General features: G+C 36.8%; 1 protein-coding gene across 4 annotated transcripts in view; it reads right to left on the bottom strand.

The window, feature by feature from the left end:
• The window catches only part of tjp2a (tight junction protein 2a (zona occludens 2)), a 50,187-nt gene extending 36,485 nt beyond the window's left edge, over nucleotides 1-13,702 (bottom strand). For 2 of the 4 annotated variants that reach the window (XM_079804507.1, XM_079804508.1), the window contains exon 1: nucleotides 13,554-13,702. Coding sequence is in view for 1 of the 4 variants with exons in the window: in XM_079804504.1 (XP_079660630.1) it covers nucleotides 2,652-2,758 (107 nt within the window). In the remaining 3 variants the exon portion in view is untranslated. Of the gene's footprint in view, nucleotides 1-2,651; nucleotides 3,006-13,553 lie in introns of those variants that run through there. The other 2 variants (XM_079804509.1, XM_079804504.1) reach the window with 2 other exon arrangements.
• Between the last annotated feature and the right edge of the window lie 1,301 nt (nucleotides 13,703-15,003).

Here is a 15,003-nt window from a genome sequence, read left to right as displayed (position 1 = left end):
GATCATGAGAACGATGATCGCCCTGAAAAAAAAAATATTTGTCTCTTTTTTTATTGGTTATTGCGTCGTTTTGCGCGGTACCGGAGGTCTGATTGGTTAGCGTTATACAGCCTCCTGACCGCGGGCGAAATAAAGTGAAACTGAAGTAGGGCTGTAATCAACCAAAGAAAATCTTGGTCGACTGAAGTCCTGAAATTTTCGACTAAAAATCGACTAAAATGACGTTAGGAAAAAAAACGTTACATTAATTAGCTGCGCAGTGTGCTCAGTACTTGGTAGCCTTGTTGTCTGCCTAAATGATTTATAAATAAACATAAAAAGCTAGTAGGCTATTTGCAGTATATTAAATAGTTTTTGAGCTGATTATTTTGCACTGAAATGAGTCTGACACACGAGTCTGTCGGCTCTGACAGCTTTGCATCACGTGCACCTGCGCAATATCATAGCCTATGACTTCCCAAAATATAATACTATGTTGTCAACTAGATATCATCACAAGAACTTTAGAGGAATATGCAACATAATTTAGACAATTGTTTTTGTCATATGTATTATAATAACTGACAGACAGTATCATTTCAGCCGCTCTGTGCAGCTCGAACATAGGATCAGCTCAGCTCAGCTTCGCGGCTGAGACACGAATAGACTATTAACTTAAAGCTTTTACTCTTAAACACAAAAGGCACGTCCACTTTCATAAAAAAATGAATATTTATTAAACAAGCCAGATCAAGAGCAGAAAAAACGCTCACAATTAAATACATAATATACAAGAAAACTAGCCTTCTTCAATCTGTCTCTCTTCTCCAGTGGGTTGGGCTAATCCAAAAGAAGTGAAAACAAGGGGGTGTTCTGAAGACAGACTGTTACCTGTGAAACAGGAGTGCTCTGAAAACACCCCCATTAGCAATTAGTGCATTCCACCTGATGAAATGAACGCGGCGCGGCAAAACTGATTAAATGAACGGGAAGGCGGCGCTGCATTTGAACAAATGCCGCGCGTCAAAAAAGCTGGCCGAAGCTCAACTTTATGCAAATGAATCCGTTGAACGCAACACGACTATCCAATAGAAGTAGAGCACATGGAGACGGAGGGAAGTCTCTCGCCGGTCCTTTATGGATTTGCAGACATATTGAGATTAAAACGCAATGCTGTGCCTTCTATATTGGATCCGACAGGAATGGTACAACACACTTATGTGAGTAAAACATGTTTTTTTTATATGTGTTAGTATTGCATTGTTACAGATCGTTTGATATCTATTGATTACATACCTTAGCACGCGGTAACAGGCTGGAGAAGGTGTTATTGGTTCATTCGTGATCAGACTCGTTATGGGCCAGGGCTCGCAAAGCCCAACGTCCCGGGTCTATGCGTTTTTTAGACGGGCTACCAAAACGTATCACCGGCCAAATAGTGAAATAACATTCCTTTCTTGCGCTCGTGTGTGTGTGTATGGTTCGTGGTTATATTCACTGATCGGGCCGGCCAAGTAATAAAAAAAATTACATTCCAATCAATCGCGGGTGGATGAGAGATGAATCATTGTGTTTGTTTGATAAAGATATTTTGCGAGTCCTGTGAGTGTTTTCCCCAGCTTTCAAAACAATCCCAGCATGTACTGAGGGGAGCTGAAGCTCATTAAATATACAAATCTTATCCAATCCTAGCCGTTGGCGTTTACTTCCAAGTGTTCAGTGCGGCACGGCCATCAAAACAGAGCGTTTCTTCAGAGAGCCTCAAAACCAAGGCAGAAAATAGCCTATTACTTATTCATTATGATGTTTTTGAATCTAAAAAAAAAAACATGCGAACGTCATAAATTTACCTCAGACAACAGTAAAAAAAAAAAATTCATAAAGCCAGTTCATGACCCCTTTAAAATGCCCATAAAGGCAAGAATCCTTGTGAAACACATGTTTAACAGTATGTTGGATATGTGCAGCTCTTAAAGTGACAGCAGCCTAATAAACCTACTGCTGTATTTTGTCAATGTTTATCTAACAACAAAAGCTATAAATATTCACTGTGCTAATTAAAGATAAAATAATGATAGAGCAATAATATGAACAGTGAAAGTAACAGTAGCTCCTGAAATACATTTTAACAAGAATAATTCGGTATAAAAATAACTGAAGGAGATTTGTTGGCTATTTGTTAGCCAACTAACTTCATATTATTTTGGTTTCTCTGGCCAATATTTCGGTACTCGGTATCGGAAAGTACTAAAAATAAAAGTATCGTATCGGACTCGTTCTGGAAAAAGTGTTAGCGGTGCATACCTACTAATTTTAATAACATCACGTATCACAATGTATTGAGTTCAGTCATAAGAAACAGCACACGACATACGGTTTAAGGTACAGATTTGAGGTATCACCGCAGCATAAATGGTTACTTTAGGTAGGGCTTTAGTAAGCATCACCCATAATTCAGTGTTGAGCAAAACTGATTTGCTCAGTTACTATCGAACAAAAATACTATTCAGAGTAATTAGCGGAGAATTGCCACACAGAGCAGCTATGATTGTACAGAATGAGCATCAATATATACTCACATCTGATCATTAGCATTAACACCAATTTACTAGCTACGGCTGCCATGAACACCATCAAACATTTTCCTTCCTAGTATCTTCTAATTAACTCACCCCGAGGGTCTCCACAACCTCCGGCCAGGTGGTAACAGCTCCCGCTTATTGAGAGGGGCGACCCCGATGGCCGCTTGCATGATGGTGATGAATTTCTTGTACTTCATTTTAAAAGTTCCCTGGTTCTCCTCCGTTCCTTAGATCTAGAGAGGCTCTCAATGACATCTAACCTCTTTGTTTACAAACTATAACATCACTACATCACTGACAAAGCTAAGTATCATCTCATTTAAAGCAGTAAATAGTCCTTCTGTCTAACAGACCCATCATTGCGTACACTATCTGCATTACTGAGTCTCTCTTGGTCTGTGGAATCTCATAGATGCCCATTTCGTTCTCCTCGTTCGATAAGAAGAGGGAGACCAAGTTGGGCAGGCTGGCAGAGCGTCACTATTACATAATTCTAGAGATCTCAAACATTAGTCTAATGAAAACGTTGTGAGGGGGGATAATTGTGGTACTAAGCCGTGACAGATCATGGATGCTCCCTGGCCCGTTCCTCTGTAATCCCTCAGGCGCTGCTGGCTTACCCTCCACCCATTATCACCCACCCACCATCAATACACGCACACTTACTGTATGTACAAGATTTGTCGATTCATTAACAGACCCCCCCCTAGAGAAGAGTTTCACCATGTCGGAGGGATGGAGTAACCGGACATCCAGGGCCCTCCTCCACCCAGTATGCGATAGCATTATCACCCAGTGGCGTGAACACTGGATTATGGGCAGGAGGAGATTGCGCTGCCAAAGTGCAGGGGCTCTAAAATCCCCTCCTCAATCCAAATCACCTAAAGCCCCGCTAATGAAACCGTCTATTTTTAGGTTTGGTTACAAACATACGTTCTGCTGAACATGTGAGGCGTGTGAGGTTTTGATAAGTCACGTTTTGACAGCAGCTCCACAGTGTTTTGTGTGCTGGCAGACTAGCAGCTAACGACCTGAGTTGCCATAGCATGATAAAGTAAAAGCCAACAAAAATGAGTCGTCTTGGGGGCCGAAACTGCCATTTTTGTTTCCAGCTGAAATGGTTTTGGAGGGCTGAAATCAGTGAACGAAACACCATTAATTTGCGCTTCTCCGATGGCACGTTTTGAATGTGTTCAGCGTCTGTTTCATGCAGAAAATAGCTAAACAGTTAAACATGTCAGCTGTGTGGACATAGCTCTGGATTGACAATATTAATTTCTCGATTTTAATCAGTAATGATATCATTTCTTAAATCTAAAAATCTAAGTATATGACGTTCTTATTTCAGACGAATACAATCAGAGTTATATTAAAAAAATGTCCTGGCTCTTCCAAGCTTTATAATGGCAGTGAATGGCAGCCAAAAATTTGAAGCCCAAAAAATGCATCCATCCATTATAAAAGTAATCCACTCGGCTCTGGGGGGTTAATAAAGGCATTCTGAAGCGGATCGGTTTTTGTAAGAAAAATATCCATAGTTAAAACTTTATAAAGTAAAATATCTAGCTTCTGGCGGAAGCTTCTGTATTTAACCTACGAAAAAAGCGTAACTGGCGCAACGATGACATTGGGCGTAACGTAAGCACTTTGAACTGCGTGAGGCGTTACATTTTCTTCGTAAGTTGAATATGGAAGGTGGTCCGCCGGAAGCTAGATATTTTACTTTTTAAAGTTTTAAATAGGAAATTTATAATATAATACTATTATTTTGCCAAGTGCATCCAGACTTTTCTATCTCGGTTTTGACTCAGAATTTTCATTTCGGAGCATTCCTAATTAATATTTAATAATATTGATAATAAATTCAGCTTTTATTCAAAGAAATTAATAAAATGTATTAACTTGCAAGTCACAAGTCAAATAGACAACAAGGTTGCCCTTGCCCTAATTCAAAGTTTCATACACGTATCTTCCCAAATATATTTTTGAAAGGACACTGAGCTTCCCAATGCATAAAAAAAAAAAGATAAACTGTAAGGTGATTATAGTGAATATTGATCAATATATGGATTTTGCCATTTATCAGAAGTGTTGACTCAATCTAAAGACATCCTTGTCATGGATTTTCTGGTTATATTCTTGTAAAGTATTTGTAATATTTTGTGATTTTACACATACATGTAGTGTTAATTTAATTAAAACCATCATTAAAATTAATTATGTATTTTCTGTATTCTCTCAGTTAGGTGTGATCATAAACCAAGTTGCCACATGTAAATGATATCTGAAGATTCTTTGGTAAACCAACAAAAATCCAATTAATGATTATAGAAAGAAATAAAAGTCTAAGCACCTTCCAATAGCAAAAAGACGGCTGAATAACTATATAAAGTCACTAGTACATGCAGAAACCTGTCGCTGAACCTCACTCACACAGACATGCCCACACAGACATGTCTCCACACAGTCGCAGAAAAACCGCTCCCATTATAGTTACATTACACACCATAAAAGCTCTTAAACAATACAACTGTAACTACTTCACACTACTGCAGTTTAAGAGACGCATTTAACCAGGGCCATAAACTCCTTAGACACTGAGGGGGACAAGAAATATTAGAAATGGCCAAATATTTTATATTCTTGAAGCTGCTCCTCTGCACTCCAGTCCAGTCACGCTGTTTGTTTGTTGTTAGCATCTTTAGGCTGGTCTGCCTCAGTGGTATAACAGCGCTCGTCAATGTCAAAATGCTTGAGATGACCAATCAAATAAAAGGTGGCGGCCTTACTGTTCACTGAAGACGAGTGTAAATTTCCAATACGATGCGTTTTAATGATGAAAGAGTGCATAGTAAGATGTAAATAACTAAACATTTAAAGGTCCTGTTCTTCGTGATCCCATTTTTCAAACTTTAGTTAGTGTGTAATGTTGCTGTTAGAGCATAAATAATACCTGTAAAATTATAAATCTCAAAGTTCAATGCCAAGCGAGATATTTTATTTAAAAGAAGTTCCCTTTCAAAGCCTTCAGCGAACGGCCGGTTGGGACTACATCTCTGTACATCCTGCTTTAATTACGTCAGTAGAGCAGTTTGTCGACTAACCTCCGCCCACAAGAGTACGCGAAAAAGGGGGCGTGGTCTTGTTGCTCCCGCGTGGATAAGAGGAAGTGTTGCGTTCGGTTGCGTTTGTATAGTTTGTTTGTCGCCATGTCGTCGAGACGCTGTTATTTTCATCCCGGAGTCAAGTCACCTTTGTTTGGCTTTCCCAGGGACGCTGTATCATTGAGCGCATGCATCCCCGTTATGGTGAGAGGCGTGACCTTTCCGGTAACGTGCGCTCTGCGTGCGCTAAGCTGCTGTCGAATCACAACACGGGAACCGCTGGCACAATCAGAACTCGTTACGTGTTTCTGAAGGAGGGACTTCATAGAACAGGGAAATCTTTCAAGCCGTTTTGAGGACAGTGAAAACAGCAGTATACAGATAAGTAAATTGTGTGAAAAATACTGTGTTTTTTTACACGCGAAACATGAACACATGTTATATTGCACACTGTAAACACAATCAAAGCTTCAAAAAAACACGAAAAACGGGACCTTTAATATTTGACAACTTTTTCGTAATAGAAATGTTCCGCGACCAACAATAATATCCAGTGATGCTAACTACTGTTTTCAGACCTGTCCTGAAGAACCACCAGCCCTGCATATTTTGTACGTCTCTGTTATCTGGCACACCCAATTCAAGTCCGAATCAAGAATTGCCCCCTATACCCACAAATAGGGCATTATTTGAGGGGACAGCCAATTGTAGTGGTGTCAGAAACCATAGTAAACGTTATCGAGTGCACTCATTCTGTCCCACATTGCACTGCAATAACAAGTGTACAGCCGATGTACACTCAACGGCTGCCGAATTCACTCACTCGTTTTCATTCACTCCTTCAAGTGAACTGTATTAGTGGACTAGCGTAGGGAGTAGTGATTAAAGGGGCACTTCAGCGCTGGGAAGATGAATGTGTATTTAGACTGTGTCATTTATGTAGTAGAAATGTGAAATTATTTTTGAAAGACAACAACTCCCAGAATGCACAGATTTTTTACGTTCACTCAATTTCATGCTACAAATTGTTACCTGAATTAATATTTTTTAATTGGCTCAAACTTGACTTCAACATTAAAATGTACGTTTACTCAATTAGTTTCAAAATTACTTGAATTAATTATTTTTAATTGCCTCAAACTTGACTTCAACATTAAAATGTATGTTTACTCAATTAGTTTTAAAGTTAGTTGAATTAATATTTTTTAGTTGGCTTAAACTTGACTTCAACATTAAAATGTACGTTTATTCAAATTGTTTCATAATTAATTCAACTAAAACGTTTTAATTAGGGGCTTCGTCATTTTTAAATTGTTTTAATCATTACTAGAAACTGCTGTGGAACTAGTTACAAAATGTAGAATCATAACAATAAAACAGAATTAATAACATACTACCCATATAAACCTCCCACATAATATCAATAAGTTAAGCCAATATATGATGACTATATTTTTTATCATCAATCAGCTTACAGCATCTGATTATATTTTCTCTTGCTGTTCTCGCCATAACAAACAGACACAGCTGTCAAGAGAAAAACTAATGTTAAAAAGTCAAGAGCCGGACTAAAGCACACACTGATCGCCACAATGGTAACTTCAAATCAAACTATTACTTTCAAATAAGTAATCTACATCTAAGCCTCTTCTTAATTCTTAATACGAACTTCTGTAGATGTCTGACAGAAATAAAGTCAGTCTGGTTAGTAATAAGTGAAGCTAATGTTGTTTGTGGAGTTGTTTAATCAGATCTTGAGAGATGTAATGTATTTTATCTTCAGTTGATTTCATCCAAGGCTGTGGCTGGAAGTAGTTCTTGTGTTTCTCTTTCCTTCAGTGATTATGCTTGTTAACAGCAGGTGTTCTTCACTAATACAAAATCATTATTCAATCACTTAATTATCTCATTACCTCCAACACTGATTAAGTGTTACATTAAACAGCCTGTAGTGTGCACACTAAGCAGTGTTTATTTCATCTGGGCAAATCCATGTGGGGGCCTACATGGAAACTGGGTGCAAAACTGGCTGGGTCCCAGTTAGATAGCCCAGGTCAAACCCATTTGGGCCCCACATGGCTCTGTTGGCTGGGATGGTGGGGGTCGGGTGGAGTCGGAATCCCCTGGGGGAGAAATTCTGTGTTCTAAATGTTTATTAATAATGTTCTGTTGTCAGGTCAATTAAAAAGTACAGTATGTTTACTGGACAAAGTTATCATTCATGCTAATACTGTCAAATACACGCAAGGTTTACATAGACACAGTTGGTTATATCTAAAGTGAAAAGTAAATAATACAAGTCTTAACGCCATGGGATCCCTTTAAGAAGAATTAATAGCACACAACATGCTGAGATTAAGACTAAAATACATTATAGTATTACAGTTTTTTAACACTAACATAAGTTGTATTACTTAAACGTGGTTAAAGACCACGTTAACGTAACGTAAAGCCGCGTTTCCACCGCAGTAACTTTCCCCAGGAACTAGGAACACTCTGTGTGTTTCGACCACAGGAACCAGGGTCTAAATTAAGTTCCTGGTAAATATTTCCCCCTCCGAACGGCCCTGCTCCCGAGGTAGTACTTTTTCAAAGTTAGGGAACTTTCGGTGGTGAGACTTGAGCCGCGTTTCCACCGAAATTACCCGGAACAATTTGCACCAGTAACTTTTTTTACAGGAACTTTTCCCCCCCAGACCTGCTACTGTCTGCGTTTCCACTGTGGTCTAAAGTACCGGGAAGATTAGGAAAATTAGTCCGGTGATGTAGGACTGCGCGCGGCTGCTGGTGGAAACGCGGCTTAAATAACGTTCGCTCTCATTGACATGGGACATATTGTTAACGTTACCTCATAAAACGCTGATAAATACTAAAACATCGAATATGTTCAACTTTGTACGTTTTTACATAAAATAATTAACGTTAACGTTAGTTTTATATGAGCATTTATTCGGTGACGAGTGAACTTGACATAGACATCACTTAAATATCCCCATTTCCCTTGGATATATAACTTACAAAACACTTCTAACGTTAAATATCTACACAAATATCATTAAATATAGTTTACGCTTTTATCAACACATTATGCTGCTGATATGCTGTCTCCTGGTGACAGAAACCCGCGAACTGCGCAAAGTCCTTTGATCTGTAACAATCCTTCCGCGAAGTCAAACGAGCAATACAGAACCTTCCGCGAAGTCAAACGAGCAATACAGATAATTCCGAGAAGTCAAATGTGCTCTTGTACGTATTTATTCATTAAAATTAGGCAGATTAAATAAAAAAAATTAACTACATATGTTAATGAACTATATATTTATATTAAATATGTATATAGAAGTGTAAAGTGTTATCCATCTTCTCATCATAATGCAGATAAGCCTACCATCATAAACAAAACATCAAAAATACATCAAATTTCACAAATGTTGTTTTAATATATAATATCAAATATTTCTAACAGCCCATTTCAACAGCACAAACTAAATTATATTTTCCATTGTAAAATATTGTGTGTAAAATATTGTGATGGCCTTAATAGCCTACTTTTATAAAATATTGACTGGATTTGCGTTTTTTAGTCCAGTCAACATTTGCAATTCTAAATTTTAACTGGATTTGAAAATATCAATTAATTGAATGTTTTTCAAATATATTTCTGCAGACTTAATATAATATGTCTTCTTAACTAAGCACAAGAAAGCAAATTAGTTCAACATATATTGTTTTGCTCTTCCAACATTTTATTAATTGGCGTTTTTAGAGTGTGGCGCGTTATCAGATCGCATGTGGAAGCTAAACTTTCATAGGAATTCATTTAAAAGTTGAAACACTCACTTTGCTCCGTACCGATCCGTTATGAATGCCCGAGCCGAGCGGTCGTGCGCATTTACATTCTGTGGGTGAGATCCCTCCCCTGTGGGCGGGTTGAAAAAATGTGGAACTAGCTCCTGTAGTCCCTGGCCAAAAAGGATTTTTTTCCAGAAATAAAATGCATAATTCTCTCATCTCACGGGGATATGAGGGGGGAAAGTACCATAATTCGAATATACTACCGGGTTTCTACTGATACAAAGCTTAATGCTAAATCACTGAAGTTACCCTTTAAAGGGTTTAGGGGGCGATTTCGGATTCAGTCCAGGTCTTGCCGTCTCTACTAATGCTCCGGGGCCGAAAACAAATTCATAACGAAAAAAAAAACTGTAAAATAAATCAGATTCATAGCAGATTCCAAGTTAGCGTTTTTTAACATATAGACATACGATTAAGAGTAAATGCATGCATATTTAAAAAAATATATTATTTGCATATAGTTAAATGGATTAATTCATAAATACCATTAGATGTAGAACTTTTATTACTGTTCTTATTACTTTCTTTATTCCCTTAAACTCCTTTTAATCATTTTCATTAATTCTTTTACATAAAAATACCAATCCCCCCTCCAATACAAATATATGTGTTTGTCAGATCACTTTGTGCTCCACAGACGAAAGAATCTCATATGGGTCTGGATAAATGACATGAAGGTGAGTAAATGATGACAGGATATTCATTTTTGGGCGAACTATCCCTTTAAACGTGCCATTAATGTACTGTATCACAAAATCCACACCAAAGTAAATACTAAGGATTAAAGGGATTGTTTGAAACACAATATGAACAAGTCATAAATAGAGCCATAACAAGCCCCACTAACAATAATAATTGAGAAATACTACAGTAGTCATATCCTGCTGATAATGTAATGTTTAGTACTAAACTGTTGACCTAGATGAACAAATGAACTTTGTCCTTCACTCAGTCTGACACAATGTAAAAGCTGCTCAGGCATGAAATGAAATAAAAAGATTCTTAAAATCTAGAAACTTTTGCAAAAGACTTGTCAACGATCTCTCTGTGAACACCCATCTAATAGATAAAGATGACATTTTACAGCATAATATTTAAGTCAGCTCAAGTGGATTAAGAACTTAAAAGCATTATGAAACCAGACATAACAAACATGGTGATTTGAGTTTACCATTTTCAGTCTACTGATTCTGCAAAGCTCATATTAAATGTGAACAAACAATATTATGTTTTAAACCTAAATGTCTCCAGAAACAGAAAAAGGATTTTGTGAGTTCTCGTGTATTTCTACTATTGTCCAAGTCGTTTAATGCCTTTACGTAAGCGGCGCGTGGCAGTGTAAGCCAGCGTCTATCCCCATGTGTTCGGCTAATGCAGAATCACGGTCTATATTATGCAACTCCAATGCACATATGTGCAGCCACTCTCTGCCAGATGTATATTCAATCATCAAAAAAAAAAAACATGTCACATTTCAATCACACTTAGCTTTACAGAGTAAACATAAGCCTGTAATAATAACCAATGATATAAAGTAGTTTCTCAAATAGTTGCGGCTTTAATATACATTTTATCATGAATTCCAGATTTTAAGGATCATGGTAGTTTAAAGAGTTATGTTTAGTTCTGTTATTCTGGGTTTTTATTTCCCCAATAAGCAACACTGAATGTATTCTTATCAGGAGAGCACTCATCACTGATCTCATCCATCCCTATATAGCCACTGCTTGTCCTTATATGAGAGAAACTCTGAGTCACAGTAGAAAACTATGAGTCCATCACATTCCACACCTGGACATGAGGAATGTGAGTACGACCCTAAGGGTGTGAATGTACATAATGTTTTATGTACTACCACAAACAAATTTAATTACAGATAAATAGACAGACAGGCAGACAGATCTAGTTTATATTTTAAACAATGCACAAATTTACAGCATTAATTTTCATTATATGGACGTTTTTGTCACGATTCAAGTAAGAATTGTGAGATATAAGCTTGCAAGTCTGACTATTTTTTCTCAAAACTTTAAGATATAAACTTGCAATTAAAAGAAAAAGTCAGAATTGTGAGATAAAAAGTTGGCAATTACCTTTTTAAATGTTATATTCTGACAGAAACAAGCTTCCATATTTACACATTGTTTTGAGGAGAACATTAACTGTGTGTGGAATTACATGGTCAGATATTTTAAAGGCATAGCATGTAATTTTTCACCACTAGAGGTCGCTTATTCAAAACAAATTTGATTTCCTGTAATCATGGGAGTTGTTGTCTTTACCTCTACAGCCGGTGGAAAAGAATTGAACAGAAATCATATTCATGGATGTGCTAATGTATTAAAGATTTATGAACGTTACTGTAGTATGAAGCAGGGTGGGGCTGAAAGCCGTTAGGAGCGGAACGAGGCTGCTGAAGCGATTGCTAATGAGAGACAAGCGCGACACAAGGCTCAAGATCAGTGGTGCTTTTATTATGCCGCAGACGACCACTTCCGCTTCTTCCGCTCATGTGTATGTGGGGTAACAATACAGTAAGCTAGATCGATATTAGGCATAGTAAAACATGGTAACTACTGATGGTAAATCAAGAAAACGACATTTAAACAATAATACTATCTGTGTTGAGCTAAGTAATGATTCATTTTCTGTCGATGAATCTATATAAACAGTTGCTCACCTGTCTAATAAAACATTATATTAAAGCGTCTTTGGTGTTTCCATGGTTTCTACAAAATAAAACCAGAAATTGAGGGTAACGTGTATGATAGGCGACGCACTGACACGATCCGTGTCCTGGTTAAAATTGGTTATTTCTCTGGATTTAAACATTGTTGGAAACGTTTGGGATAATGTAAGTAGGCTACACAAGTCAACAAAATATATAGAATTGTTCCAGTGGTTTTTTGGAGATTTTAATCCAAATATCTTACATATTGTGCTTCGAAGCGTTATGAATCAGTGAGTCGATTCAGCAGTTTGGATCGCCAAATTTCAGCAGTTTGGCGGTTTGACACGCGATCCGAATCATGATTCGACTCACTGATTCATAACGCTTCGAAGCTTCATGATGCCGTGTTTTGAAATCGTCATCGCTATATAAGTCGTTATTTAGGGTTTTTTTGCGCACAAAAACTATTCTCGTCACTCCATAAAGTTATTATAGATCCACTGTAGTGAGATGGACTTTGTAACGACGTCTTTAGTACCTTTTAAGGGTCTTGAGAGTGTCAAGTACATTGTGCCAATGGAGGCCTTTCAGAGCCATCAGATTTCAACTAAAATATCTTCATTTGTGTTCTGAAGATGAACGGAGGTCTTACGGGTGTCGAACGACATGAGGGTAAGTAATTCATGACAGAATTTTCATTTATGGGTGAACTAACCCTTTAAGATATGTATTGACATTGACACAATTATGAGTGTCCTCTCTATGATAATTTCTTGTTTTAAAGTTATTGTTTTTCTACATGTTGGTTAAATTTAGCAGAGGAGTTCAAATTACTTTAAAGCAATTTTGCAGAAAATAATAAATGATTGTGTAAAATTGCTTGGTTTTATTTTAAATAACTTTTCTTACACTTTTTCTCGTGTTTTAATAAGTTGTTTCTATACATTTTTTATTTTTTTGTAAAATAAGTTTAGTTACACGTCTCAACACTCCAGCGTTATGACATGAAACTCAAAAGCACGCGCGAGAGGAAAACGCACTGAAGTTTCGTTAGAAACACACTGGACAGACGACAGAGAACACACTGGTCTTTCATGACAGGACAGGCTACTGTAGGCCTGAAGCACGCTGCCAAAAACACGCTATGCATTCAACGAGATGACAAAACACACACAAGACAAGTCCGTACTAAAGTTCACATTAATATGTACATCATTTGAAAGCAGCGGTTGCACGTTGTTGTCGCATTACTTACGTTTTTATCAGCCTCCTCCCCTAGACAATAGACAATCGAAACCAGCCAACAGGGAAATGCGACAAAACACAAAACAAACTGCTCCTGTGTGAAAGAACGTAACTTACCTTTATATGGGCTGATGCTGAAGCTCCGTAAACTCTTAACAGAGGCACGCGGGGTCCACTGTGATCTATATGTGACTGGACACTTCCAGGGCAAGATTGAACAGCTCGATTATGTGTACAATCTCAGATTTCCTGAATCTTCCAGGTATGGGCGTGTCCATGAGCGCGCAGGTGAGTCCAGGCAGTGCGTTCCCAAATCACGTGACCCCGCCGCTTCATACCTGTGCATATTCGGTATACAGGCCTAGTTGACCATAATTTAATCCGATTTATGTGCCTTCTGTCATTTTTTTGTGGAGTTTTAAACATTTTAAGAGTTAAGCTTTATCATCACCGACATGTAGGGGTTAATTTGTACCCTATCTTGTATTATCATAATAGTCAGAATATATAAAAATATAAAATGTAGTCAAAAATATATCATTACACTTAATAAATGTTCAAATGTTTTTCAGATTATTTATGAAATTATATTTCCTGCAATAATCATATCCATTTTGAGTATGATTTTCAGTTCTGCTGATTAAATACATGTTGTTATACTTTATATGTTAAGAAATTCATATTTGAAAAAAAAAATATATATATATATATATGCTGAAGGGGTATATATAACCAATATTTTGCTCAAATATGCTTATGGTGACACTTGTTGCCTTATCAGTATTTGTGTTATTAATGTTCCTATCTTTATATTTAAAAGTTTATTGATCACATAAACCTTTCATAATTTCTTTTCACATGAATTTTCAATAAACATTATATTTCAATAAAATCCAATAAAATAAATATATACTTTTATTTGAGACTAGAAATGGGCATATTAATCGTAAAGAGTGCCTTTAACCCCTTGTAATATACATTTTGATACATTTTAAATACAATGCATATAATATTGGTTTGATCAAAGAGAATACAGTATGTCCTACTGGGACAAACAACACCAAAACACCCCCTAGTGGATCATATGCGGCTATTGCAAGCAGTGAATAGATTCTAACAACAACAGATGAAGAGCATTGGCGGGACACATTATTACGGAGGACCAAACCTGCATAAATAAATAAATAATTGTGGAAATAAATACATGTGGGGGTGAATAAATATGAAAATAAATGAACGCATAAATAAATATATAAATCTATGAAAAAATAACTTAATAACTAAGTTAAAAAGATACAAATAAATACAGAAAATAATAAATAAAGGAAAAGTATATACATTCAGGATTACATTGAATTAAAATGTGTTTAGTCTTTTATTCCTTTATTTATTTTACTATAATTAATAAAATAAATTTACTTATTTTTAATTCCTGCAGGTTTAATCCTCCATACTGTATAACTTCTATATGTAATTCAGCTAATTCAACATTAGAATAACTTGAAATAAGAATTATTGGTGCATTAATGTACCTTGCAGCTCTTCAGGCATATTTTATAGAGAGATA

The sequence above is a fragment of the Gobio gobio genome, assembly GCF_949357685.1.
Source record: "Gobio gobio genome assembly, chromosome: 22".
NCBI lineage: Eukaryota > Metazoa > Chordata > Actinopteri > Cypriniformes > Gobionidae > Gobio > Gobio gobio.
Note: the sequence above shows the minus strand (reverse complement) of the source record. Positions and strands in the feature narration are given on the sequence as shown.